We start from the raw sequence: 27,426 nt of genomic DNA on the forward strand, positions 1-27,426 counted from the left end.
TTCCAGAAAAGGCTTTTTTGTGTTTCAAGTCTCTAGACATCATTCTCCCCTTTTCTTTTTGCCATCAGTGAGTTGGTCCTTTCTTTTAAAGGACATTTGTTTAATGTTTTTGAAGAGAGTCCTATCTGCATTGGCATCACTATGGTTCGTGTCACCTAGTGCTATAACTCAAGAGTGTCATCCCCATTGTTATTTGTTTGCTTATTTATATTTTTACCCTGCCTTTCTCCGCAGTGGACCCATGGTGGCTTACACATCAAAAACATACAATACAAAAGTTAAAAACATATTTAAAATCATGTTCTATATAAGCAATTAACCCCTCCTCCTTATAATACCCCTTCAATATACAGGAATTTTACCTTAAAACAATAACCCAGCTTTAGATGGACCTCCTCCTGTGTAGTTTAAATACCAGAAAACCGATGAAATCAACAACCATAAAAAGCCCAGCACAAACAAAAACAAATATGCATGCTTGTAATATGTGCAGACTAAACCACATTATTTAGAGTATTGTTTTAATTAAGTAATAAAGACAGCACTGACCATAGTGTTTGCACACTAGAAGGTTCAAAAAAGTAAAACAGCAGAGAATTTTAGCCTTGTATATATATTGATATAGTATATGTAAACTGGGCTTACGAAAAATGTTTGTTATGGTTATTTCTAACTACAGGGATATTTTGGGGAGGGGGAATGAAAGAAATTTTGCTGAAAAACTGCACAAAAATTTTATACTCATTTTGGTGTCATCGCCCCTTCTAATGGTGTCACGTGTTGTGGTAAGCACCTACCCTTCACCCCACTAGTGACGGCACTATCTATCTGAAAACATGCTTTATAGAAAAAAAAGAAAGAATTGAGTATTGGTTTTCTACTGTTCTGAATGTGGTTTACACATTAATAGAAATAAAATTGCTAATGCAAAAGTAATGCTTTTTGAATCTTCACATGCCCCTTGCAGCTTTGTCAACTACTCTTGATGTGGGGTTCGCCCTCTCTCAATGACATGATATGTGGTATATTTTCACCATCTGACAAAAGAAATTTTATATCACAACCTTATTTATTTATTCTCAAGTATAAGTCCCATTATTGTGTGTAGAGGATTTCAGCTTTAAAATAGTGTTACATGCACATTTTGCCAGATCAGAGGTGGCATGTATGAATGTGAAACATAGCTGTGCTCATGTGGAGGGGAAATCTCATTTGCTATAGCTTCTGTTTCCAGGTGTTTTCAGAATTGGGCTTTATCTCTGCTTGTCCTCTTCTTTCTAAGTGGCAAGGGATTGTTTTATCACCCATGAACCATAAATCACTATGCTCAGCCTTCTCACAGAAGAAGTGCCCCTGTTTTGAAAACCCCTCAGGTTTTTCCTAATGCACTGATGTCTTCCAAAACTTCCTGTGGTTCAGACCACAGTAGATAGATATTGCTTGATGTAATGCACAGTGGTGCAGTAGCTGGATTCTCATGTGAAGGCAAATCAAGAAAATGGCAATCTGAACAAGCACGAGGAGGAAAAGTACAGTCTATGCTGCAGGATGACTTTGAAGATAAGGTGGAGTTAATAGCAGGGAAATGTTTGGTGTGTGTTCTTTTTCATATTTTGTGTGGTCCTGTTGTTGTGGCTCCGACCTAGTTGAGGCGACAGCATGGTTTACATGAGTCAGCAGTGTGGTGTCAAAAGGTTTCCAAACATTAACAAGCTCCTCTAGCCGCAGGGCTTTAGTTTGGCCCTGAACTGACCAAAGAGGCATTTCTATATACTCCTAATTGGGTCTTATTGTGTTAACTCTTTAACTTTGACAAACTCGCAAATTTGTAAAATGTAGTTGATGGCATGATGCAAAGAGAGACAAACAGAGAAAGAGAGAGATGAATACTCTCCACGAAAAGCAAAATACATTAAACAATTTTTATTTAAACTACCATAGGTGCAGTGCGGTAGTGTGGTGTCATACACTGCTCTTACAGGAAACAAGTAGTAAACTGAACTGAATTTCAGAAGTGACAGCGTGCCTGCAGCTGAAGACATCACAGGTCTGTATTTTTGTATTAATTGTTTTTGTACTTTCTGAAGATAAGTGTCTTGTACTTTGTCACAGTTCTGAAGTAGAATGATTTGTCACATGACACTTCTGATGGAGCAGCAGAGATCTTCTCAGAATGTGTTTGTCTAAAAAGAAATCAACACACTACTCTGTGCAAAGGGAAGAGCTGAATGGCAAGTTGGTTGATTGATTGCTTACTTGTTAGTTATTATACTTGGGTATACTTTGAAGCCATTTTCACCTTATGACAACCCTAATCTATTATGGGATTTTTTGGCAAGATTTGTTGAGAGGGACCCAAAGGTTTTTGAAGCCTAATTTGCCAGAGTCTTCACACCATTACACCATGTTGGCCAGCTCTGTTGGTTCATCTTACCCATCTGTAAAAAGATGAAAATTGTAATACTTCATAATGAAATTATGGGTAGTTTGTAACACATCTTACTTTTAAATTAGATTTTTTAAAAATTGAACTTCATGGTAATTAGCCAAATTAAAAGAAGCCAGCAAGCCCGCAGCCACATATTGTGGTAAAAAATAATAACTTTATTCTTATACCCCCTTTCCATCTCCCCGAAGGGACTCAGGATGGCTTACATAAGAAAACAACAACCAACAACATAAATTAACATACAATTTTAAACATAATGTAACAACATAATTATAAGCAATATTGATAAAATTTAATACCAAGACATCATTTGCTGCGTATAGAGGGGAATTTGTGCAAAAACCATGAAAAATGGTAGGACAAGCAAGGAGGACACAGTCATGTTAAAATACTAAAACCTATAAAATGAGGGGTAATGATAAAGTAATGACAAATCTGCAAACAGGTATATGGCTAGATACATGGCTAGTGGCCTCTTCACTCAAAAGAGCACCGAAACATCCATGTTTTTAAATTCCTAAGGAAGATGGACAATGAAGGAGCCAGTCTAATCTCCCTTTAATCTAAGCTCCTTTAAACGATATGGGATATCTAGGAAAACATATAAAATGTTGTGCTATGTGGCTACAATCTCATACACAGTTATTAGGACATTAGCATCTCTTATCGCAGGCCATGGGTTGTATATGAGGCCATTCTTTGTGCATGGTTTCTTAGTTCCTCTTACCTTGTGTTGCAGAGTCCCCGGTGGCACAGTGGGTTAAACCCTTGTGCCAGCAGGACTGCTGACCTGAAGGTTGTGTTGCTGATCTGAAGGTTGCCTGTTTGAATCCAACCTGGGGAGAGCGTGGATGAGCTCCCTCTCTCAGCTCCAGCTCCCCATGCGGGGACATGAGAGAAGCCTCCCACAAGGATGGTAAAAATTCAAAATCATCCTGGTGTCCCCTGGGCAACGTCCTTGCAGACAACCAATTCTCTCACATCAGAAGCGACTTGCATTTTCTCAAGTTGCTCCTGACATAAAAAAACCCCTTGTGTTGCAATATAAGATGAAAAATATCCCTTCTTTTCTGTTGTCCTTTTTTTGAGTCTTCTATGTGCTTTGAAGAGTAAGGGAAACAAAATGGATCTAGAAGCATTAGAGGGGACCTTCCTCTCAGTCCCACCCCCATCTGAAGCGCAGCTGGTGGGAACAAGAGAGGAAGCCTTCTCCGTGGTCACTCCTTCCCTCTGGAACTCCCTCCCTATGGAAATTAGAACAGCCTCTTCACTCTTCTTTAAGAAGCAATTAAAAACTTCCTTTTGCACATTAGCCTATGGAGAGGAAGATGACTAGTGTATTCTTGATTTTATCTTGTCTGATTATTATGACCGGGATTATGCTACCTAACTTATTGGAGAGCCAATTTTTTTATTTTTATACATATTTTAGCTGCCTCTTGTGTTATTTATAAGGTCAATTGATTATATGTTTTAGTCAAGGTTGTTTTTATTTGCTTAGTTTTAACTGTTTGTTTTAACTGTTTCTTTTGTTTCCGTTTTATTTTGTCATTACACATTGTATTGAATGTTTGCCATGTTTGTTTTTGGAAGACGCCCTGAGTCCCTTTGGGGAGAGAGGGCAGATTAAAAATAAAGTGTTGATGTTGTTGCTGTTGTTGTCTTAGATCTGCTTTGCATTGCAAGAGAGAGATCTGGATAGATATCACCACCTTCAACCATTTTGATGAGCACAGCCTTAAACCCCATATACCCACTATATTGCAAACTGTTTTTGAAACTCTCCACAATTTCAATTGCATTTTGCCATGTGACCTTTGAGGAAGCAATCTGTTTGATTAGAAAACAAATTTAAAGAGCACTGAGAGAGTCTGGGAACCAGTTTTATTGCTATTTGGACTTTGCTGTTTGTGAACTCTATTCACATTTGTCCTGAGTTCCAGGACTGTGAAAGCTTACCTGAATCCAGCTTAGTGTAGTGGTTAGTGTTATAAAAATGACTGAAGTGGCCCTTGTTTACCCAAAATAATCAAAATGGAGAAGAGGATGGAGAATCACATATGTGATCTGCTCAAAGAAAGGATGAAACATGAATGCACATAAATCAAACAAAATATCTGCAGGACAAGGAAAGTGCTTCTAGGTATTGGAATTGGATCAGATTGGCTGATTTTAAAATGTGAAGCAATATGTGATGTTTTTATAAAATTCTAGCATAAGCTAAGGACTTATTTAGAGTTGGTTTGCTATTGCCCTCCTCTAAGTCGGAGAGAATTTGACTTGTCTGGGATCAGCCAGAGTTTCCCTGGCTGAGTGGAGATTCGATCCCTGGGGTCCCGATGCCATAGTCCAATACTCATATCCTTAGCACCGTGTAATTTTAAATTTTAAAACTCTTCTTCCCCCTGCATAGAGGTTAAAGTGGGGGGGGATTGCTACCAGTGGACTTTTTTCTAACCCTCCCAAGGGGATAATAAAAAACAAATGTGGGATGGAGGGAGGTCTAAATCACAAATCCAAACTAAGGTCGCATAGTCTGAAGCCTAGAACAGAATAAAGCCCACACATAGCTGGATAATACATTTTAACTTAAGTAGTTTGACTCTCTGGCTTTCTTCTTCAGTTGGCTTGTATAGTACAAATATTTTGGGTTTGTTTTAGAACTTATTCTTGACATTAAGGCTTCTGTGGTGTTCTCCCTTCTCATCTCACAACAACTTGATTTCATAGGGTTGAGAACACAGAGAAAGTCATACAGTCTGTCATTGAATTTGGACATACTCTATGTAATGAAACAAATACCTAGCATTTGCTGTTAAGTCCAAAATTGTAAGTCTCGTCTACCCTTCCGTGGAAGGGATATAAGAATAGTTAACATAAGTAGATTCAAGGAACTATACATAGATATACAAAACACTCACTTTATGATGGGAGAACACAAAACATTTCTATTGCCCAATGTTTGTAGTGGTGAAGTCTCCAAGACTGGCTGAATCAGCTAGTGTTTTGGCATAACCATTCACAGATCCTTGAGGATCTGTACTCAGGGAACAAAGTTTGCAAAAGTCAGCTTAACTTCAAGGATGAAAGAAGATACTGTCAGTTGGAATGAGGTTAAAGCCTCCCCCGTTATTTGGTGGAATGAGCAACTTTTCCACAAGAGCTAAAAAAGCTAATGGGCTGTGAGAGTTAGCAACTACACAAAGTAGGAAATAACTAAGAAAAAGGAACCTGGATGAAGATTAGATGCAGAAAGGAATTCAGGCAAAAAATGGATCTTGAGAGAGGAAGTTCTGAAGAAACTGTAAGAGAATTCCAGAAAGAGTGGGGGAAAAAGAAAAGAAAACAAGTCTTTATTGTCCTGGCCAGACAAGGTGACAGTCTCTAAACCGACTTGTCCACACAGTCCTGTTTCCCACCCCTTTTATATGCTTGAACAAACAACATACATCATGAGTGGGAAGATACAGGGAAAAACGAAACCTTTTAAAACCAGTGGCAATGAGGTAATTCTTTTGGCTTCTCCGGCTACATCATTCTTGTTATAAACAGAAACAGAATCAGATCATGCTAAGTTCAACAGATGAGGAGTGAGTTGGGGGGTTTTACACTGAGTTTAGCAACTTGTATTCCTTTCTCTTATTTACTTATTTTAAAGTTTCATCTCTCTCAAAATCACACAGAAACAGGGACTGTGGAGTTGGGAAGGGAAGCCAAAAGACTAAGGACATTAAGCAAGAGACAAGTAGATAAAGCTAGCAAGAAGAAGTTGGCCCCATGTTAATGCTAAAGAACCAGCAGCTGAAGAAAGAATAAGAAAGAGAGAAAATAGGATTGTCATATAACTTTAGAGGCAGAAGAGGGGTCATATTTGGCTTTCCCAGCCATTAGACAGCATGAGGCAACTACTTTAAGTGGCAATGTTGAGGTAGCAGAACACCAGGCGTGTGCTTTGCAGCTTTTCCTCCAATCTTCTAAACTGGTCTACAGCCCTCAGGTGTTGTGGAAGATCCTGTCCAGTTATCCATTTGGAATGAAAGTTTAATTTCCACTCTAGTCAACTTCTGGGTGTGGAATGAGAGGGAAGGACAATATGGCCCTGGTAAATACTGGCAGGGAAGTAGAGAGGATAAAGGAATGGAGGTGAGCATTCATTGGGGCTGTGGGTCAAAGTACAATGGAGATGGTATATACAAACCCTTAATAGGTATGTTGTGAATGAGTCTTCTGAGGCTGTGAGTAATAATGGTGAGATCAGGAGACGAAGGAAGAATCCTCGTGAGGAGGGCTCGCTGGAGGATTTATATAGAAAGAGAATCAGGGAGATTGATGAAGAATCTTCTGAGGAAGTTTCATGTAAGGATTTGGGAGAGGGTGTTGAGGTGGAAATGGATGCTGAGGAACCAGTGGTGATGGAGGAAGCTGGCATAGATTGGGCACAGGCTCCGGAAGGGCTTGGGGAGGAATCTGGATCCATGGATACTGTTGATGCTGGAGAGGCTTGGGTATCTTCAGAAGCAGATCCCACATGGTCTGCCTGGAGGAATGAGGGTGGTTCCACAGGTGTGAACAGAGTTGGGTGTGGGCAGAATGATATTGATTCTGATGAAGAGTTTGGGACGCCTGATTCAAGGGCATTGGCTGTTTGGAACTCAGATTCTGATGAAGAATTTGGGACACCTGATCCTAGGGCATTAGAAGTTTGGACGCCCAAGGAAACCTAAATAAATTGGGGATGTCTGGCCACTATGCTTTGCGTGTGGCAAGGTGTTGCTGGGTGCCATTGGGTTTCCTGTACGTGATTCTGAAGACTGGCTTGGGACTTTGCAACAGATGTAAGTTTGATCGGGGTTATTCTGCAACGGAGGGCTGGAATTGTGTGGGTTTCCCTGGACTGCATTGTTATTACTATTTTGCATTAGCTGCTGTTCGCCTTCGTTGTTTTGGCTGTCTGTGCCATTCCGTGACGTGGACCTTCTTTTGATGACTTCAACTCCTTGGACTGGAATTCGACTCGGCTTTGCTCTTCGCTCCCAAAATGTGTTTTGGTGTCGTTCTCAATTCCATGGCTGCTTTCTGTTGCTGACTACTGGCTTCGCTCTTGACCCTGACGCTGGCTGCTTATCCCGACTTCGGACCGGCTTGACGACGTTTTCCTGCTCTGCTCCTTCAATTCCTGGCTTGGCTTTTGCTCCTGCAGAGGTTTGACGCTGCTTGCTTATCCGGACTTCGGACCGGCTTGACGACACTTTCCTGCTCTGCTCCTTTAACTCCTGGCTTGGCCTTCGCTCCAGCAGCAGTTTGCTGTGGGCTCGCCAGCATCTTTCTGTTCCGCTTGCTTTGCTGCTCTCAACAGAGAGTTCTCCAGCCCGGTTTGGGTGTTTGTTTACACCCAAGCTACTTTCGTACTCCTGAATTTCGTACTCCTTTCGTACTCCTAAAGCTACTTTCGTACTCCTGAATTTTGGGAAGGTTTTGGGGGCTTCGTAGCTGTTTGTTTTTGTTTGTTTCACCATTTCAAGCCCGTTTTGTGCTTTTGGGCTGTGTTCAAGTATTTTATGTTTAGTCCGGATTTCACCTGTGGTTAATCCGGATTATATGTCATATGTTCGTGTTTTTGGCATTTCTTCTGTTTCAACTACTTAATAACACTGAAGTTTAAGTGTTTTAAGTTTCTGCTAATTCTTTGAACTATTTTTGGACTATTACTTTAATAAACTATATTTTGCTCTCAGTTGGCATCTGACTTTTGACTAGGTACCAAGCCTTGTGTACAGTCAACTTCCACATTTGCTGGGTTTAGGGGCAAATGTGAGGAGTTGGAGTTGTCCCCCAGCACAACTTATGGTCAACTTCTGTCTGAGTACCTAGAGATTCCCAGATAGGTGTTTTATCTAGGAACCTCTAGCCCAGTTGTCCTCAACTTGGGGTCCCCATATGTTTTTGGCCCACCACTCCCAGAAATCCCAGTCAGTTTACCAGCTCTTAGGATTTATGGGAGTTGAAGGCCAAAAACATCTGGGGTCCCCAAGTTGAGAACCACTGCTCTAGCCGTTCCAGTGTGACTCTTTGAATCTCAAGTGGAAGGTAATTATAGAGTCACACTGGATGAACTAGAGATGGAGAGAGCATTTTAATCAAATCCATGAATAATCAAAACCCCAAAATCAAACCTGCAAATGTGGAGGGCCTGTCATAAAATCTGGCAGTGTAACCTCTGCAGTTCCACATCCTGAGATGTTAAACCCCAAAACAGCAACATGGGCCATGCATATGAGAGTGTAGCAGCCTGGTTTCCCCCATTGACTTGAAGAACCAAACAACTAGTTTCTTGGCTACATGTTTCTCATTTGGTTACAGATGACTAATTCCACTTTAAGTCCCATATGAAGCACAAAGCTGAATGGAAAATATTTTTGAATGCTCCATTTGAGCATTCAAAAGTCATTCGAAAGCAAAGCAACTATGAGCAGTATGTTATAGAAATGAATAATGTTGCTTGATGAGAAAAGCCGAGAAGTTAGCTAAGAGGAAGTGGGGGTGTTGTGGCAGAAGCAAGAGTGTTGTGGCAGAAGCAAAGAGGAAAAAACAAGAAGGAGGTTGTATAGAAAGGGTACTGTCTATTTAAAGGAAGCCTTCTTAAGGAGGGGAAGGGGTGATGATGAGGGAATTAAGGTTGCAGATTAAAATAACAGGATAACAATAAGATCCACATAATTTGGTGAACATAGAAAAGCTGAACATTTCCTGAAATCTCTATATATAAAAGAGTGATGGCATCAGGGCAGCGAACAAAACTAAAGGCCCCCCAACCTCGAAATTTGACAACACAACCCATCATCCACAGCTCTAGGTTGATACAACAAAAAGAAAAGAAAAATAAAGTCCTAATTAGAGGGAGAGGAATAATAGTTTTTATCCAATTGCTGCCTGTTTGAAGGCTAAGTTCCACCCACTTGGTCTCCTAGCAACCTACTCAGCCCAGGGGACAGGCACAGTTAGGCCTCACTTTTAGGCCTCTTCCACAGATTATCAGATTTTAACTGGATTATATGGCAGTGTAGACTCAAGGTCCTTCCACACAGCTATATAACCCATTTAGAATCTTATATTATCTGCTTTGAACTGGATTATCTTGACTCCACACTGCCATATAATCCACTTCAGTGTGCATTTTATCCAGCTGTGTAGAAGGAGCCTTGTATAATCCAGTTCTAAGCAGATAATATAACATTATCAATATACAGTAGAGTAGTTCTATGCGCAGTAATGCTATGTAGTAATTACAGTAGAGTCTCACATATCCAACACTCGCTTATCCAACGTTCTGGATTATCCAACGCATTTTTGTAGTCAATGTTTTCAATATAACGTGATACTTTGGTGCTAATTTTGTAAATAAAGTAATTACAACAGAACATTACTGTGTATTGAACTACTTTTTCTGTCAAATTTGTTGTATAACATGATGCTTTGGTGCTTAATTTGTAAAATCATAACCTATTTTGATGTTTAATAGACTTTTTCTTAATCTCTCCTTATTATCCAACATATTCGCTTATCCAACGTTCTGCCGGCCCATTTATGTTGGATAAGTGAGACTCTACTGTACTGTATTTACAAATTTAGCACCAAAATATCACAATGAATTTAGAACACTGACTACAAAAACATTGAGTACTAAAAGGCAGACTGCGTTGGATAATCCAGAAGATTGGATAAGCGAATGTTGGATAAGTGAGATTCTACTGTAATATGAAATAATTACTGTGATAGAATAATACAGAACAATATAATCTCTAAAACCAGGACAGTAAATAAAGAACAACACTCTGAAAGCAGGGAAATTGGAAATTCCACAAAGGAAACAATCAGGGCCAGTTAACATCTCCCAAGAAAGGATTCTTCCAGAAAGGAAGCCGAGAAGGGAGTGAAGCAGTGTGTATTACCAAAGTCATTATTATTACTATTATTATTATTATTATTATTATTATTATTATTATTATTATTATTATGTTGCTGTGAACTGTGAAAATGAATACAATCTGGCTCCAGGTATTCAAAAACACTAAAATCTGAATATATAAAATTACTGTGGTATAATAAAACAGAACAATACAATCTCTAAAATCAGAACACTAACTAAAGAACAACACTCTGAAAACAGGGGAATTCCACACAGGAAACAATCAGGGCCAGCTAACACCTCCCAACAAAGTATTCCCATCACCAAAGTTTAGCAAATCCTCTGTTTTCTCAGGGCCACAGACAGTAGAAGCACATAAAACATCGCAAACAACACCACTCTGAAAACAAGGGAATTCCAGACAGGAAACAATCAGGGCCAGCTAACACCTCCCAACAAAAAATTCACTCAGGAAGAAAACAGCCAGGGTTTAAAGCTGCAAGGCCATTACATGCTAATATTTTCCCTAATTGCAGCATTCATACTTGCCTCCAACAGACAAAAAAAATCAGCAATATTGTATATTCACAACTTTTAGGAAATAATATCCCCTGATTGCGCAGAGTGTTAAAGCGCTGAGCTGCTGAACTTCTGGACCGAAAGGCCACAGGTTTGAATTGGGGGAGCGGAGAGAGCCCATACTGTTAGACCCAGCTTCTGCCAACCCAGGAGTTCGAAAACATGCAAATGGGAGTAGATGAATAGGTACTGCTCCGGCGGGATGGAAACTTACCATCCCAGAGGGAGGCATTCACCACCACCTTCACCCACTCGGCCAAACTCCCTCTGGCTTCCCTCACCAGCCAGGAAGGGCAGGGATCTAGGATACATGTGGTTGGTCTCACCACTCCAAGGATCTTGTCCATATTCTCGAGTTCAACCAATTGAAACAAATCCATCAAAACCAGACAAGCAGATGCTTGTGTTACATCCTCAGAGACTGCCGTTAATATGGGGTCAAAGTCAGAGTGTATCAGAGTGACTTTGTTCGCAAAGAACCGAGCAAATGCTTCACAGCGGGCTGCCGAATTGTTGAAGTGGGAATGATTGTATATAGAGTTGTTTAAATGTAATTGAGTTATAGTGGTGCAATGTGAGCTGGAGATTGCATCATGCACTGTCTGCTGTCCACTATGCGAGTGTGTAAAGAGTTAACTGTGTATTGCATCAGACAGCAGAGGTGGTTATAAATAGTTCCCTGTGTTATCTGTTCTTCCCTCTGCCCTCTGCTCTCTGTCTCTCTGCACTCTGTCTGTATATATCATCTTGAGAGTTTTCCGTTTGTCAGTAAATCTTTTTTAGAAAGCCAAACAGGCTTCAGCCTATTTATTGGTGCCAGTGATTCTTCGTTGATCGTCCGCTGCATGTGTGTTTATCCAAACCGCATGCTCTGACACGAGTTGCCAGGGATCCCACCTTGAGTGGTGGGATTTAACAATCCTCTGACATCATGGAACAGCACCGCCAGATGGTTCTTTGCAGACGCAATGTTGGCCACAAGGTAAACTTTCCTTGCAGCTTTGATTGCCACAGCATATGTCCTAAAATAGGAACATCGCCGTGTTCGGTCTGATTCGCTGTGCTCTGATCGCCACACACACTCTAGTTCCGTCTTCTTTTGCTTCATCGCTGCCAGCTCCTTGGTGAACCAAGGAGCCAGTTTAGCTCGGTTACTTGAGAGGGGACATTCCAGAGCAATCGTGTCTATTGCCCTAGTCATCTCCCCATTCCAGAGAGAGACCAGAGCATTGACAGGATCACCTACCGAGGAGGCGGGAAAGTCCCCAAGAGCCATCAGGAATCCTTCAGGATCCATAAGCCTCCTGGCAGACCATTTTAATAGGTCCTCCACCCCTGCAGAGGTTAGGAAGCGTGGTAAGTCTAAACCTGATTAGATGATGGCAATGGAGCGATGGTCAGCTCCTCCACATCGCCACCTTCCTCCCATCCTTGACAGAAGACCAAGTCCAGTGTGTCCAGCACTGTGGGTAGGGCCTGTTACCAATTGGTTGCCATGGAGGCCATGAAGTCCTGAGCCACACCTGAAAGGTTGGTCTTGGCATGGACATTGAAGCCCCCTAGCACTATAAGCCACTGAGATTCCAACGCCAGGCCCAAGACCACCCCAACTAACTCAGGCAGGGAGACTGTAGTGCAGCAGGGTGGATGGTACACTAACAGAATCCCTAATCTGTCCCTAATCTCTCTCAGGTGGGAGACCTCAGGTGGGAATGATCAGGTGATCCATGTAAACACCTGATTTCATCCAGTGTTAGGCTTAGAAATCCAGAGCCAAAGCATGACCAACAAGTTATTGTTCTACCACCAATCTAGAAAAGTAGTTCTTTTCTGTTCTGATTGTCTTCTATTGTTCAGATGAAAGTTAGTCTTCTAGTCCTGCCCCTTGGTGTTACTTACTTACTTAGGTGATCCCTCGTTGTCCTAGTATGATGGCCTTCCAAGTGTAGTATCTTGGCGGTGGGTACGTAGGTGACTGTGGAGCCCTATTCTTGACCTGCATGTTCTTCCACAGTGAGGACATCAGTTTTCAGATGGAAGGCGGTCCCAGTCAAGGTTGGCTTGACATACCTTCCTCTTGGCATGTTTCTCCCTTTCAAGCTCCATTTGTGCTCCAGTTAGAGCGCTCAAGGGCCAGGGCTTTCCAGTTCTCAGTGTCTATGCCACAATTTTTGAGATTAGCTTTCAGCCCATCTTTAAATCTCTTTTCCTGTCCACCAACATTCCATTTTCCGTTCTTGATTTGGGAGAATAGTAACTGCTTTGGGAGATGGTGATCAGGCATTTGGACAACGTGGCCAGTCCAGCGGAGTTGATGTCATAGGACCATTGCTTCAATGCTGGTGGTCTTTGCTTCTTCCAGCACGCTGACATCTGTCCGCCTGTCTTCCCAAGAGATTTGCAGGATTTTTTGGAAGCAACGCTGAGGGAATCGTTCCAGGAGTTGAGTGTGATGTCTATAGATAGTCCACGTTTTGCAGGTGTATAACAGGGTTGGGAGGACAATAGCATTATAAACAAGCACCTTGGTATCCCTATAGATGTTCCGATCCTCAAACACTCTCTGCTTCATTTGGAAGAATGCTGCACTCCCAGAGCTCAGGTGGTGTTGTATTTCAGTGTCAATGTTGACTTTTGTAGAGAGGTGGCTGCCAAGGTAGTGGAAATGGTCAACATTTTCTAATGTTACACCATTAAGCTGTATTTCTGGCATTGCAGAGGGATTGTCTGGTGACTGCTGGAAGATGTTCTATGAGAGGCCGAGCTTCTCTTATTTTTCTGCAAATGTGTTTAGAATGGCTTGCAGGTCTTCTCTGACAACAACGTTGTCATCGGCATATTGGAGTTCCATAACAGATGTTGTGACCTTGATTTTGGCTTTCAGTCTGCTGAGGTTAAACAACTTGCCATCTGTCCATTACATGATTTCTACTCCAGTGGGAAGCTTCCCATCAACAAGATTTTTTTTTTCGTGTCAGGAGCAACCGGAGTTGCTTCTGGAGTGAGAGAATTGGCCGTCTGCAAGGACGTTGCCCAGGGGACACCCGGATGTTTTGATGTTTTTACCATCCTTGTGGGAGGCTTCTCTCGTGTCCCCGCATGGAGCTGGAGCTGATAGAGGGAGCTCATCCACACTCTCCCCAGGTGGGATTCGAACCTGGCAGCTTTCAGGTCAGCAAACCAACCTTCAAGTCACTTAGTCCACTACGCCATCTGGGGGCTCCACATCAACAAGATGAAGTTTCATAACAATGAAGATGGAAAATAAGGTTGAGGCAATAACACATCCCTGTCTGACACCTGATTCCACCTTAAATGGGTCACATTGCTGTCCAAATGTTGCCATCATGTCATCGTGAAGGAGCTGAAGGATGTTCACAAATTTGTCAGGGCATCCGATTTTTTGGAGGATGGTCCAGAGTGCTCTGCGATTCACTGTGTCAAATGCTTTTGCAAAGTCAATGAATGCTTCTTGGTGCAGTACACACTTTGTAACATCTGTTCAGGTATTTGTAGCTGCCTGGTGCGATTCCTTCTGCTCTCTAGACTGAACGTAAACAGTTCCTTCAACCTCTCCTCACAAGGGAGAGTTAGAACAACCTTCCTGCCAAAGCATTCTAGAAACCAGCATGGTAATTCCATGGCCTATTTCTTATTTTAGTTGGATTAGATCCAAAGAGCCTGGTTACATGTTTCTGACCATGAGCAAAGTTTTTAAACAATTTAGGGCATTGAGCTGATGTCTCAACAAACATAACTGCAATTCATTAACCTGCTTTTAGGAACCTATCAGTATACTTTGCAACAGCTGTCAGTTCACATGGGTTTTCTATATGACTATATTTCTTACTTCATTTCCCACTCCATGCAAATCAGTAGGAGGATTGTAAATGATGATAGATACATTCAAACATTCTTTACTTTTTCCTTTCAAGTGGATGTTTCTGTATACTATTAGACAATGGAACAAAATATTTTAAAACCTTGGCTCAAATTTTGACTCTCATACATGTTTATTACTTATTTACTCACTTACTTTATCTGTTGTCTCAGGGCTATTTTTTATTATATTTACAATATAATTAAGTAAATGTTTTGCACACGCACACACCCACACACACCAAGTTACAAAGTAGCTGACAAATAGCAGTTCGGTAATGCTTGACTTGTTCTTTTAATCTTGAAATGTATGCAAAACAGAAATATCAACAAGGGGATTTGGTCTCATTTTGGTTATTGTCCAGACTCAGTAGGACTTCAAATGGAATATATAAATCTTACACAGATGTGTTGGCATAAGGCTCACAAGGAACTGGGATTCCAGTTTTGTTCTGGCAAGAAAGGGATTTTTCCAAGATCTTTGGAAATTTCTCTTTTTGTGCTCAATGACTGAACCTAAATAGACAGAAAGTAAGAGAGGCAAACTTAAAAGCATTTCTTTCTCTTCTGTTTGAGACAAATGTTTTATGCATACTGGCAGCATTGCATACCTACAGAACACAACAAAAGCAGTTTACTTGACACTTGATATTACTCCTTCAACTTTGTCAAGGAGGCTTTTTCCTTCTGCACTTGTGGTTTTAGCAGGTGCGGAAGCTACACAGGAAGCAAGTTAAATTGTTGTCTTTATTCAACTTAACTTTGCAAGATACCCAATGGCTGATTGTTGAGGCTGTCCTTTAAAAATAAAGGTAGACAGTGGCGGCCCTAGGTAATTTCGCTTTGTAAGTGAACCTAGTGGCCGCGCCCCCCACCCCGAAATTGCGCCCCCCACCCCCAAGGCCCCGCACATGCCGACAGCAGCGGCGGCGGCAGGGAGGACCATCACCTCTCTTCAAGGCGAAGACCTTCCGCGTTCGCCAAGGAGGAAGGTGATGGTCCCCGCCGCCTCCCTCCTTGGCGAACGCGGAAGGCCTATCTGAGACCTCACGAGAATACCTAGGCCTCAGTAGGCCTTCCCTGTTCTCCGAGGGCAGAGGCGGCGGCAGGACCATCGCCTCCCTCCTCGGCAGAAGTTGAGGCCTTCGCCAAGGAGGGAGGCGATGTCCCCTGCCCCCGCCTCCACACTCGGCAAACGGGGAAGGCCTACTGAGGCCTAGCTTTTCTCACTAAGTCTCACGATTCCTCACGAGACCTCGCGAGAATACATAGGCCTCAGTAGGCCTTCCCCGTTTGCCGAGGGCGGAGGCGGGGACCATCGCCTCCCTCCTCGTCGAAGGCCTCATCTGAGGCCTAGCTCTTTGCCGAGGAGGGAGGCGATGGTCCCCGCTGCCGCCGCCGTCTCCCTCCTCGGTAAATTTACACGGGGGCGCTGTCGAGAATTTGATCTTATTTGTAGTGCAAAAAAAAAATGAAAGAGCAATACAGTATTTAATATGAAGAACAATTTTAACCAACATAAACTTATCAATATTTTAATGGGAAGTATGGGCCTGCTTTTGGCTGATGAGATAGTCAAGTTGATTAAGATTGTTATTGTTGTTCAAGTCATTTCAGACTTAAGACAACCGTAAGTTTAAAGTTTAGGGTGGGGGCTGGGTGAATGACCTTGGAGGGCCGCATCCTACCTGCAGGCCGTAGTTTGGGACTCCTGATCTAAAACATCTCACTGCTTCACATAGACACTCAGACTCACAGATCTAGTGAAAATTCAGGATCTTATAGATCAGGTTTTTATTGTGCAATCCCTTTGTCGAATTTTATGAACTATCAAGATTATCCTGTCTTCCATTTGTTCCCCTTTTCCTGCCATTTCTTCCAATTGCAATTGCACAATGTCTCCTGGTTGTTAGCAGAAGGAACATCTCCCCACTGCCCATAACCAAAACCCTCTTTTGCTTTTCATCCTGCCTCATTTGCTAGATGCACCTCTCCCCTACGTGAGCTTTTTGCCCACAGACTCAAACATGTCTGATCTCTTTTCATGGCAAGCAGAAATCAAATGAGAAAGTCTCCGGTTAGCATAAGTTCCTGGTTAAGACAAAGAAGGTGGTCCTGGACTTGAGCGGGTGGTCCTAGACAAGTGCCCATTCCTGAACCAGCTCTATCTTGCGAGGACATGAAAGAAGGCTCCCAGTAACACATCCAGCATCCCCTGGGCAACATCTCTCTGTAGACAGCCAATTCTCTCACACCAGAAGAAACTTGCAAAAAAAGTCTTCATCTTGCAAGTGGATGTATGGGTTCCCCCATACATCCACTTTGACATCTTTGTACTTCTGCAAACCCTGGATTTTCCCCAACGCTATTGGTACCAGCCTCATGAGTATGAGTAATGCCATTTATGCTATATTAGTGACAGGACTGAGAATTTAATCAGAACTAAAATGGAAGATGATTGGGAACTAAAAAAAACACACACAAGATATCTTCAGAAAGCTTGTAAATTTTTTTTAAAAGCTTTAAATGCTGTTTCAGAACTGATTATTCCTAAGAATTGGCAGACTTTTGAATGCCATTTTGGGGGGGAAGTCAGTTCTGAAGCTTGCCTGATTTTCCTCCAGCCAATAGGCTGTGGCTGCTACCAGTTCAGTCGAGGACATAGTTTTGCATTAAAGCCTCCCTTAACAGTTTGAAGCAGATTCATCTGTGAGTTGGCAGTTTCCATTTAAACATTTAACAAAAAAATCTTGCAAGTTTGCTTAATTGTTATTCCGCAATATATGTACATATGCAAAAAGCATTTACTCTGCCTTTTCTTTTTGAAAGTACCTATATCCAATAGCAGCCATGGGACAGATTGCTCAGAAGTTTTCTTTTGGGAAGCAGAGAACATTTGTCTGATGTTTTGGGCTGTACTAGAGCTGGCAATAGCCAATAGTCCTGCTGGCTGGGGAATATGTTAGCTGTAGTTCAAAAAGATATCTGTCCCAAGCTCTGGCTATTAGAAAATGACAGTGTTAGATTCTTTGGAGACCTAATTTAGAATATTTGGAATGATAACCGGTTCTTGTGTTAATGCTCAAAGAAGAGAAATCTGATACACTGAGTAACTGAGGTTTGGCCTGAGGCCATCTCTTTAAATTGATAGTTTTCGTCCCACATTGTATGTGTTGTAGTAATTATACCCCCAGTACAAGGTCACAGCTAGAACACATCTTGGGAGTTGGTTACTCTGTTTTGCTTCACTTGCTATAGCACCAAGAGTCATTTTTAAAGGAGAGTTAAGAACACTCATGACACTAATAAAGAACAGAATCTGATGTTAAGTATATGCCCTCACCATCGTTATCAGTTGGAGTTTTAATTGCACATGTAACTAGGACATTATATGTTTGCTAGCACTCTGAATATGCTGCCTTGGACGTTAACAACCTTGTCAAGGCTACTTTGGCACTGAATTAAACATCATTAGACTTGTAAAAAATGTATGCGTTTTGTGTTTAAAATAACATAGATGTGCTGGAGTGGAGAAGCATATTTGTATAGATGCATTCCAGTGCATGTGGGAAAATTTAAACACAATATCCTGCTTGTGTATGTGCCCGAGGGGCTTTTGCTGGCTGCCCACCTACCATAAGGTGAGTCCACTAAGGAAAGGCAATGCCGGCCGAAATTGCCAAATCCTGTCAAAGGAAACTTTAATCTCTTGAGAGAATCAGGAGAGAAGCGGCTGCCAGACTCCAACAACATACGGATAAAATCTGTATGTTTTTCACTGAATTAATCATATCTGCAAAACAGCCCTATTGTGTTCTGAGACTCCCCATTTATACAAATTGGACTTAGTCAATAATCCTGTTGTAAACTGTTTAACATACTGATTCACTATATGTTTGCCAGCCCGCCTCCTTTCCAGGCAGGCCTTCCCAAATGGCTCTGGGTCCAAGTCTACCAATGACATTTGTTTATTTTTCCCATCATGGAGGAGACTCCATCCACCCCTGATGTCATGAGGATTCCCCAGCCAACTAGGATTCAGATTTAAGTGATTTAAGCTGGGCTGATTTCCAGCCCTTCTGGGGACAACGCAGGGACTTCAAATAGCTGTCAAAGAGGATAAAATGTCTGTATTGTTTGTTTATGTATGATTCCTTTAGAACAGAGACTCTGTATTGGACATCCTTTCAGACCTGAAAGTAAATAAACCTCTGTTCCTATTGCCTTCAAATCAGTCTGTGTGTCTTCATCTGGCTGGCATTGTAGTGGGGTGTGCCAGGCAGGGCCGGCCCAAGATAATTTTCAAGTGTAGGCGAACAGAATTTTGGCACCCCCCTCCCAAACCAATCACTGAAAAATAAAAGCATTGGATAAGTGAAAATGTTGGAAAATAAGGAGAGATTAAGGAAAAGCCTATTAAACATCAAATTACATTATGATTTTACAAATTAAGCACCAAAAATCATGTTTTACAACAAATCAACAGAAAAAACAGTTCAATACATGGTAATGTTATTTAGGAATTACTATATTTGTGAATTTAGCACCAAACATTGAACTGCGATATAGGGCAGTGTGGACCCAGATAACCCAGTTCAAAGCAGATATTGTGGGTTATTCTGCTTTGATATTCTGGGTTATATGACTGTGTGGAAGAGCCCTGAGGGTCCTTCCACACAGCCATATAACCCAGAATATCAAGGCAGATAATCCACATTATTGGCTTTGAACTGGATTATATAGAAGTGTGGACTCAGATAACTCAGATCAAGGCAGATATTGTGGGTTATTCTGCTTTGATATTCTGGGTTATATGACTGTGTGGCACAGTGTGTTAAAGCGCTGAGCTGCTGAACTTGCGGACTGAAAGGTGCCAGGTTAAAATCCCGGGAGCGGAATGCGTGCCCCCTGTTAGCCCCAGCTCCTGCCAACCTAGCAGTTCAAAAACATGCATATGTGAGTAGATCAATAGGTACCACTCTGGCGGGAAGGTAACGGCACTCCATGCAGTCATGCCGGCCACATGACCTTGGAGGTGTCTACGGACAACGCCAGCTCTTTGGCTTAGAAATGGAGATGAGCACCAACCCCCAGAGTCGGTCATGACTGGACTTAATATCAGGGGAAACCTTTACCTTACCTATGGCTGTGTGGAAGAGCCCTGAGGGTCATTAGGAATCCATAGGAATTAAAAAGCCACCAAAAGGGAATCTGGCCCCCGGTATTTAAAAAAACTCTAAAATCAGGACAGTAAATAAAGAACAACACTCTGAAAACAGGGAAAATCTAGACAGAAAACAATCAGGGCCAGCTAACACCTCCCAACCAAGGATGCCCCCAGGGAGAAAATAACCAGGCTTTGAAGCTGCAAGGCTATTACATGCTAATCAAGGTGGCCAATGGCAAAATCCACACCTGTCTCCAGCAGACAAAAGTTCTTCCTTTCTCCCACCCTGGACATCATTCCACAGATATGTAAACCTCACTTACCTCCATTCCAACAGACCTCATAACCCCTAGGATGCCTGCCATAGGTGGGGTTAACTGTCAGAAGAGAAAGCTTCTAGAACATGGCCAGGCAGCCCTGAGACCTGGCCTCGAGGAGGCGAAGCCCAGGCTGCAGGCGCGGAAGCAGGCCAGGCCGTGGCCCGCAGAGGCAGCCCCTTCCTACCTTCCTTCCCAGACATGAGCAAGGTGGGAGTGGGAGGCCTGCTCATGGCTAGAGTTTTCCCTCCGCCCATGAGTGCACAAGCAGGCCTCCCTCTCCCACCTTTGCTCATGGCTGGGAAGGAAGGTGGGAGGGGGCTGCCTCCGTGGCTATGGCCTGGGCTGCCTCCACGGCTGGGCTGCCTCTGACCTCTGACCATTACGCGAGCCTGGGAGGAGGAGGCGGGGGTGTGCACGCATGCATGCATGCATGCATATGCGCACGCGGGAGAGGGAAGGTTAAGCGCACCTGTAGGGCACGCCCCCTCCCAGTGGGGAGGGGAAAAAAGACAAAAAAGAAGCTGCTCATTAGCCTTAGGGCACTTGGAGGTGCCTCAACTGTGCCCCCCAGGGGATGGCGCATTCAGCAACCATGTAGTTTGCCTACTGGTTGAACCGCCCCTGTTCCAGACAGCCTGTTTTCTCACATCAGAAGCGACTTGCAGTTTCTCAAGTCACTCCTGACATGGAAAAAAATAATGGCCAACTGTTCTTATACTGTTCTTTGGTATTTGAATGTTCAAATGTGTTTTTCTGTAATTGAATTTTTGGTAAGGTAGGTGGCCTTGGGGATGTGTTGAAGTTGGGAATATCAGTCTCCCAAAGAAGTAAATAGATAGAATAACACCTTTTGTGTTCCCTTACAATTCTCAATGAAATCCAAACCCACAAGCAGCAATACCTTTCTTTGGCCAACTTCAAATCATAATATACATGCTTCACTGGCTTCTTCATTAGGCAAAGATGCTAAATAAAAGTCTTTTATTGCTCTTTGTTTTTGGTTCTCACATGGGTTAGAGGAGGGGTGGCCTCTGTTCGCGATGAGATCCCTCCAGACCATCTTAACTGACAACAGAGGGGTTTATCCTATGCCTTCTTCAGAGTTTGAGAGTGTGTGATTTACCCAAGGTCACCCAATGGGTTTCCATAGCCAAGCAGGGATTTCAATCATAGTCTTCAGAGTCCTAGCCCAACACCGAAATCATTGCACCATGCTGGTTGAAATTGCCATGATGCACTTTATTTCCCATACCCAACTTCTGACTGGTTGTATAGGATTTTCAACAAGTCAAACTAAGATCCTCATTGCACCCCTATTATTTAAATAAATGACCAAATTTGGTAAAGTTGAACATCTTTATTTCCTCTGTTCCCCATCTTCTCTCAATTAAATTGCTTCCATACTACTTCTTGTGCCAAAGAGGAAAACTAGTGGGTAAAAAAAATAGCTTAAGCTGCTGACTTAATGTTTTCCTCCTGCTAAGTCTTATTAGCTTTATTGGGGCATTGTTAAACCTACAATGCCATTTAGCCTTCCTCTTTTTCTGCTCAGAGATTAATTATGCAGGAAATGAGTAACCTCAGTGAGTTGTCTGCTTTTGACTTCCATGTTCCATCTGCATTTGAGCGTCTTTAGATTGGCTGCTTCAAAATGGCTGATGAGCTATGTGCTGTGCACTTTGTCTGCCATACTGTGTTTTAGAGGTTTCCAAGACCTAAAGAACTAAAGGGAGTGTTTAAGTGTGTTAATAATTTAGATGCTGAGATAATTCAGAATGTTTGATTTTAAATTATTAAATATTGGGGAAGCATGAAGGAAACGCTTTTATTTCTTTTTTCAAAAAAATGTATCTCACATTTGCTAGCATCAGAAGTGCTTGCAATTTTTACTGAAGGCCACCTAGACATTTACATGAATCTGACAGCAACAACATGCAATGTTTACAGTGGATTCTGCAGAAAATGCTTCAGCTATACTTCATAAAAAGGAAAATCAGCCTGTTTAGCAAGCCTCGCAAATGCTAATTTATTATCAATAAATGTTTTTTTCTATACATATTTTGTATACCTATATACTTGGGGTCACATAAACATTATCAGGCAGAAAGGCATCACGAAAAAATTCTTGGGCGGAAAAAAGTCACAAGTAGGAAAAGTTTAAGAAGCCCCGACCTGGGCAAGCAATTGGACTGTGGAATTTTTTGTCAGTTGTTGCATTGTTGTGTGCTCACATGTAGTTCTGATAATGTTTTGGATTTAGACACCATTTGAATATGTAATTGGACACATGGTGTGCAAAAGGAAGGTAAAATGTGCAATAGGAAATAGGTTTTTGTGCAGTTTGCAATACACTCCTTAGTCAAGAGCAAGGCTATTTTTGAAAACAAAAAGATGAGAAAATAGAAATTTAAGAATATAAAAAGGCTTCTGTTACTTTCAGTCTTTCTAGCCATTTAATGTGTCACAGGGTTTCTTGGCAAGATGTGTTCAGAGAGGGTGTGCCCTTTCTTTCCCCTGAGTGGAGCTTGTCCAAGTGGGCTTCCGTGGCTAAATAGGGATATGAACACTGGTCTTTAGAGTCATAGTCCCGGTGGTGAAGTGTGTTAAAGCACTGAGCTGCTGAACTTGCAGACCGAAAGGTCACAGGTTCAAATCCTGGGAGCGGAGTGAGCACCTGCTGTTAGCTCCTGCTTCTGCCAACCTAGCAGTTCGAAAACATGCCAATGTGAGTAGATCAATAGGTACCGCTCCGGCAGGAAGGTAACAGCGCTCCATGCAGTCATGCCAGCCACATGACCTTGGAGGTGTCTACGGACAACGCCGGCTCTTTGGCTTAGAAATTGAGATGAGCACCAACCCCCAGAAAACCTTTACCTTTACCTTAGGCTCCAATAATAGCATATTTGTCAGAGGAGCTACCCAGCTGCTCCATCTGTGACCACAGAGGATACAGACATGAAGATATGTAGTTGCTTTCGATCCAACTGTGTTATTGCAGGCACTGGCAACTACATACAACATTCATTTTGCACCATGGCTACAGCATTTTCTGATACATCAACAGACTTTCATCATTGCATGAAGTTTGTAAATTCAGGTTTAGTCCACAGGGCCAGTGTGTCTGCAGTCAATGTCTCGATGAGGATGTTTCTGTCACTCTCTGTCTTGTGTGTATGCTGATAAGAAAAACGTTGTGCTAGGTGGTTGAGGAGAGATGCTTCCTTTGTACCAGCCTTCTGGCTCTTCTTGCAGCAGGGAAAAATGCTTTGAATAAACCCTGTTCTGGTTATTGCATTTAAACAAGAAGCCTCTTATCAGTGTAACTGATACAGCTAAGCTAGATTATAGCAGCTAATAAAAGGAGGTAGAGAATTCTTTTGGCAGCATTTGCTGACTGTACAGAACAGAACTCTACAGGCTGTTAGAGCATTGGAAAAACACTGTATGCTCAAACAGGATGGTTGTGGTTTGCTGTGAGAACTAATTTTCCTGTTGACCATTTTGAGCAGGAAGTTAAACAAATTCTACTTTTAATGTGTTACAGATTCTAAGCTTTAGGTGTAAAATGGAGACGGGTGATGACTATTTTGGTACCATGTAAAATGCTAGCAAGATGCATAACTCTAGAATAATCAAAACGTCTGCCAATGTCATGTGACTTTTTTTCCTTTAAAGTTTTAGAATGTGTAGGAATGGAGGAGAAATAGGTACTGAGTGAGCCCTTCAAGTAGATTCCACTGAATATAGTTTTTACTATTTGCCTTAAGTGGTATCTCTGACTATTTTATTTCTCCAGACTTGGTGTAGCCACTCAAAGGGCTGCTTGTAGTAGCAATGACAGGTTACTTTACTGATGTCCCATCTGTTTTCTCAGTGGATTTTATGCAGCAAGGGTAAAGCTAGAAAAAGCAGTGGAGAAAATAAGAAAGGGTTGAGATAAGAAGAAACAAAGTCATCTGTAGATCTTCAGTAAAGAAGACGGCATGAAAGAATACTTGTCTAGGATAGTATGTTTTTATATGGAGGTGGAGAGAGAGAGAGAGAGATGAGATATCCTCAGCAGACAGATAAAATTCTCAGTATAGTAAAGTAGAGTATAATCTGGAAACATGTTGTTGATTAAATATTGTTTGTGAGGAAATGTCACAGGTGGTGGGTTTGTTTAGGGTAAAGGTAAAGGTATTCCCCTGACGTTAAGTCCAGTCGTGTCCGACTCTGGGGGTTGGTGCTCATCTCCATTTCTAAGCCAAAGAGCCAGCATTATCCGTAGTCACCTCCAAGGTCATGTGGCCAGCATGACTGCATGAAGCCTTCCCGCTGAGTGGTACCTATTGATCTACTCACATTTGCATGTTTTCGAACTGCTAGGTTGGCAGAAGCTGGAGCTAACAGCTATATTACAATAATGTAATGTAAGAAGCAGCCTTAAGCTAAAGCTAGAGAAAGTGATTCATGCATTTCCAGTACCACCTTTCCAAATAGTTTGGTACAAAACACAGTTGGGTTGACTTGAACTTCTTTCTTAGTTTGTCCTGCCCACCATTCCCCAATGCAATGAATAATCATGCTTTATATCACCTAGACCAGTGGTTCTAAACCTGAGGTCCCCAGATGTTTTTGGCCTTCAACTCCCAGAAATCCTAACAGCTGGTAAACTGGCTGGGATTTCTGGGAGTTGTAAGTCAAAAACATCTGGGGAACCCAGGTTGAGAATCACTGAACTAGACCAATCCTGGGGCTGTTTGAAGTGGCAGACTGGCAATTATTATTATTTTTCAGTTGTGCAGAGGAACAGAACTGATATTGTGCTCATCGGGTACAATTGTTTCATTTTTTTCCACTGGAAACTTGCCAGGGGTCAGAAGTCACTGGCTCTAGGCTGGCAAAAGTCCAGGAACTAACACTTTGGGTAACACTAACTTTTAAAATATCACACACATAAACATTTGCTTCAGCGTTCTGCTTCCTAGGCTATGGTTAATGCTCTTTCTCCAGCACAAAAAGCAGCAAAATACTACTGCCTCCACCCACAGTAGGCCATCCATCTACCTCATTCTGCCCAGAACTTAGAAAGTTACTTTTTAAAAAAGCAATTACATTCTCATCTAATTCACATGACATATTTTAATAGCATTCATTACATTGCTTTTGGGGTGAAAACTCTATCTCAAAATATAAGAGAATAAATCATTTTTTAAAAATTCCTCAAGTAACAGATATACATTACTTGTCATATGAAAATTATAATATTTCCAGCTGCTCCTTTAGTTTTATAAATGCAGCCTCTTTATAATTTTTCATAATGCTCAAGCTATATCTAGTGTTAAGGGTGAAATCCTGAATAAAGGTTGTTTTTCTTTCAACCATGGAATGACCTTGCATTGAGCAAGTTGAATTTATCTTTCTCTCCTATTTTAAGATATTACCTTCTCCTACTTATTACATTATTTTAGGGACATGTTATCTTGCATGTTATCTTAAGATCTAGTGTGGAGATGCATCCATGTCAACCATTATTTTGAAACGATGTTAACTCTGCTCCTGCTTCTGGAATGCTGACTTGCATTGAAAAATGGAAACAAGCCAGCTTTCTCATACTGTGCTTTTGCATATCTGGAGACGTGGAAATGTACATAAATGCCTTGAAAGTGTGAAATGGCTGTTAGTGTTGGCTCTGAAATTTAGGCCTTTTAATGCTTACAAGCAGTGATGTAGTGGCCATATAAAAAGTTGAGCTGTTTTTAAGCACTTCATTTGAATTCATTTTTATCTCACCCTTCTTTAGAGGAATTCAAAGTGAAATACACTTTTTCCTTCTTTAGTAGTATCCTCAGTCCTATAAAGAAAATTACACTGAGAGTAAAAAGCCTGAGGTTACCAACTACATACTATGCCTGAACTGTAAGTCTGAATCCAGGTTCCCATGCTAGAAAAATGTCATGGACATATTCTGCATTAAAAGTAGTCTGTGTTTTTGTTCCTCTTATTTCATTTCTGTTTATTAGCTGTAGTATTACAGTGGAACTCCTAATATCTGCTGGGGTTTGTCTCTAAGCCACGTGTGGATATCAAAACTCATGGATGCTCAAGTCCCATTATGTAAAATGGCACCCCTTAGCAAAATAGTAAGTTTCACTTTTTAGAATTTTTTTAGAGGGAAATATTTTCAAACTGAGCGTGGTTAGATCCATGGATACAGAATCTGAGGATACAAAGGATCTACTGTATTATCACTATCAATATGTTATTGATTTAGGATTTGAGAACTATAATGAGTATTCCCTGCCTTTCACTACAGAACACGGCCTGAAATTTTGAAAAGTTACATATATTATTGGTGGTGTTTCTTGACAGGTTTCACGGTGATTGAAGAGCAATTCAAGCTTAGATCATGCCTGTCCCTCCTCCTCCAGCACCTCCACCTCCACCAACTCTTAGTGTGGTAAGTTTCAGATTTTAATGTCATATCATTCAGAGCCCTTGAATAAGTGGTTTATGATTTGCCAGACTGTTTTAGTCTACAGTTCATAGTTTCTGCAGAAACCTAGCCCAGCTCATTAACAGAACACCTGCAGAAGGTCTCAGGTTCAATTGCTAACATCATCAGGTAGGGCTTGGAAAATGCCCTTCCTAAGAAGGATTGCTCTCAGCCATGGTTCAACAACATTGGGGTAAGTGGACGAGTAGCAGATGCAACTATGGCAGCTTCCTATGATTCTTTTTTCAAGTGGGAACTGGAAAATATGAAGTAACCTATTTTATGGGGTTTCACATCAATCTCCTCCAGTATATTTTCTTCTTCCACTCAAACAGCCAAGGCAAGTGCTAAGCAGGCTGTCAGGAATTTCTTATGATTGGAAAGTTAGCAGTTGATAAGCTGTAGTATGCCATTTTGTTTTGAGCTATACAGAGTATGTTTCAACACCCAGAATTGCACTTGAATAATGGCATACTTAGGACCCATTCACACTACACTGTTATAGCACCATGATTCTATTCTAACCATCCATAGCTGCATCCCATGGAATCCTCCTGGTGTGCATTTATGAGGTTTGGTCAGAGGCACTTGATTGGGGAGTCAGAATGCCCCTCCTTAAGGTGAACTCCCAGAATACCATAGAAGATC

At 41.8% G+C, this 27,426-nt stretch overlaps 1 protein-coding gene across 7 annotated transcripts in view; it reads left to right on the top strand.

The window, feature by feature from the left end:
* The window catches only part of wipf1 (WAS/WASL interacting protein family member 1), a 119,140-nt gene that overhangs the window by 55,624 nt on the left and 36,090 nt on the right, over positions 1 to 27,426 (top strand). For all 7 annotated transcript variants that reach the window (XM_008119225.3, XM_016996848.2, XM_062969159.1 and 4 more), the window contains 2 exons: positions 1,942 to 2,047; positions 26,655 to 26,742. In XM_008119225.3, coding sequence (XP_008117432.2) covers positions 26,692 to 26,742 — 51 coding nt within the window. In that variant the 5' untranslated portion in view covers positions 1,942 to 2,047; positions 26,655 to 26,691. The remainder of the gene's footprint in view (positions 1 to 1,941; positions 2,048 to 26,654; positions 26,743 to 27,426) is intronic.

The sequence above is a fragment of the Anolis carolinensis genome, chromosome 1 (assembly GCF_035594765.1).
Source record: "Anolis carolinensis isolate JA03-04 chromosome 1, rAnoCar3.1.pri, whole genome shotgun sequence".
Lineage (NCBI taxonomy): Eukaryota > Metazoa > Chordata > Lepidosauria > Squamata > Dactyloidae > Anolis > Anolis carolinensis.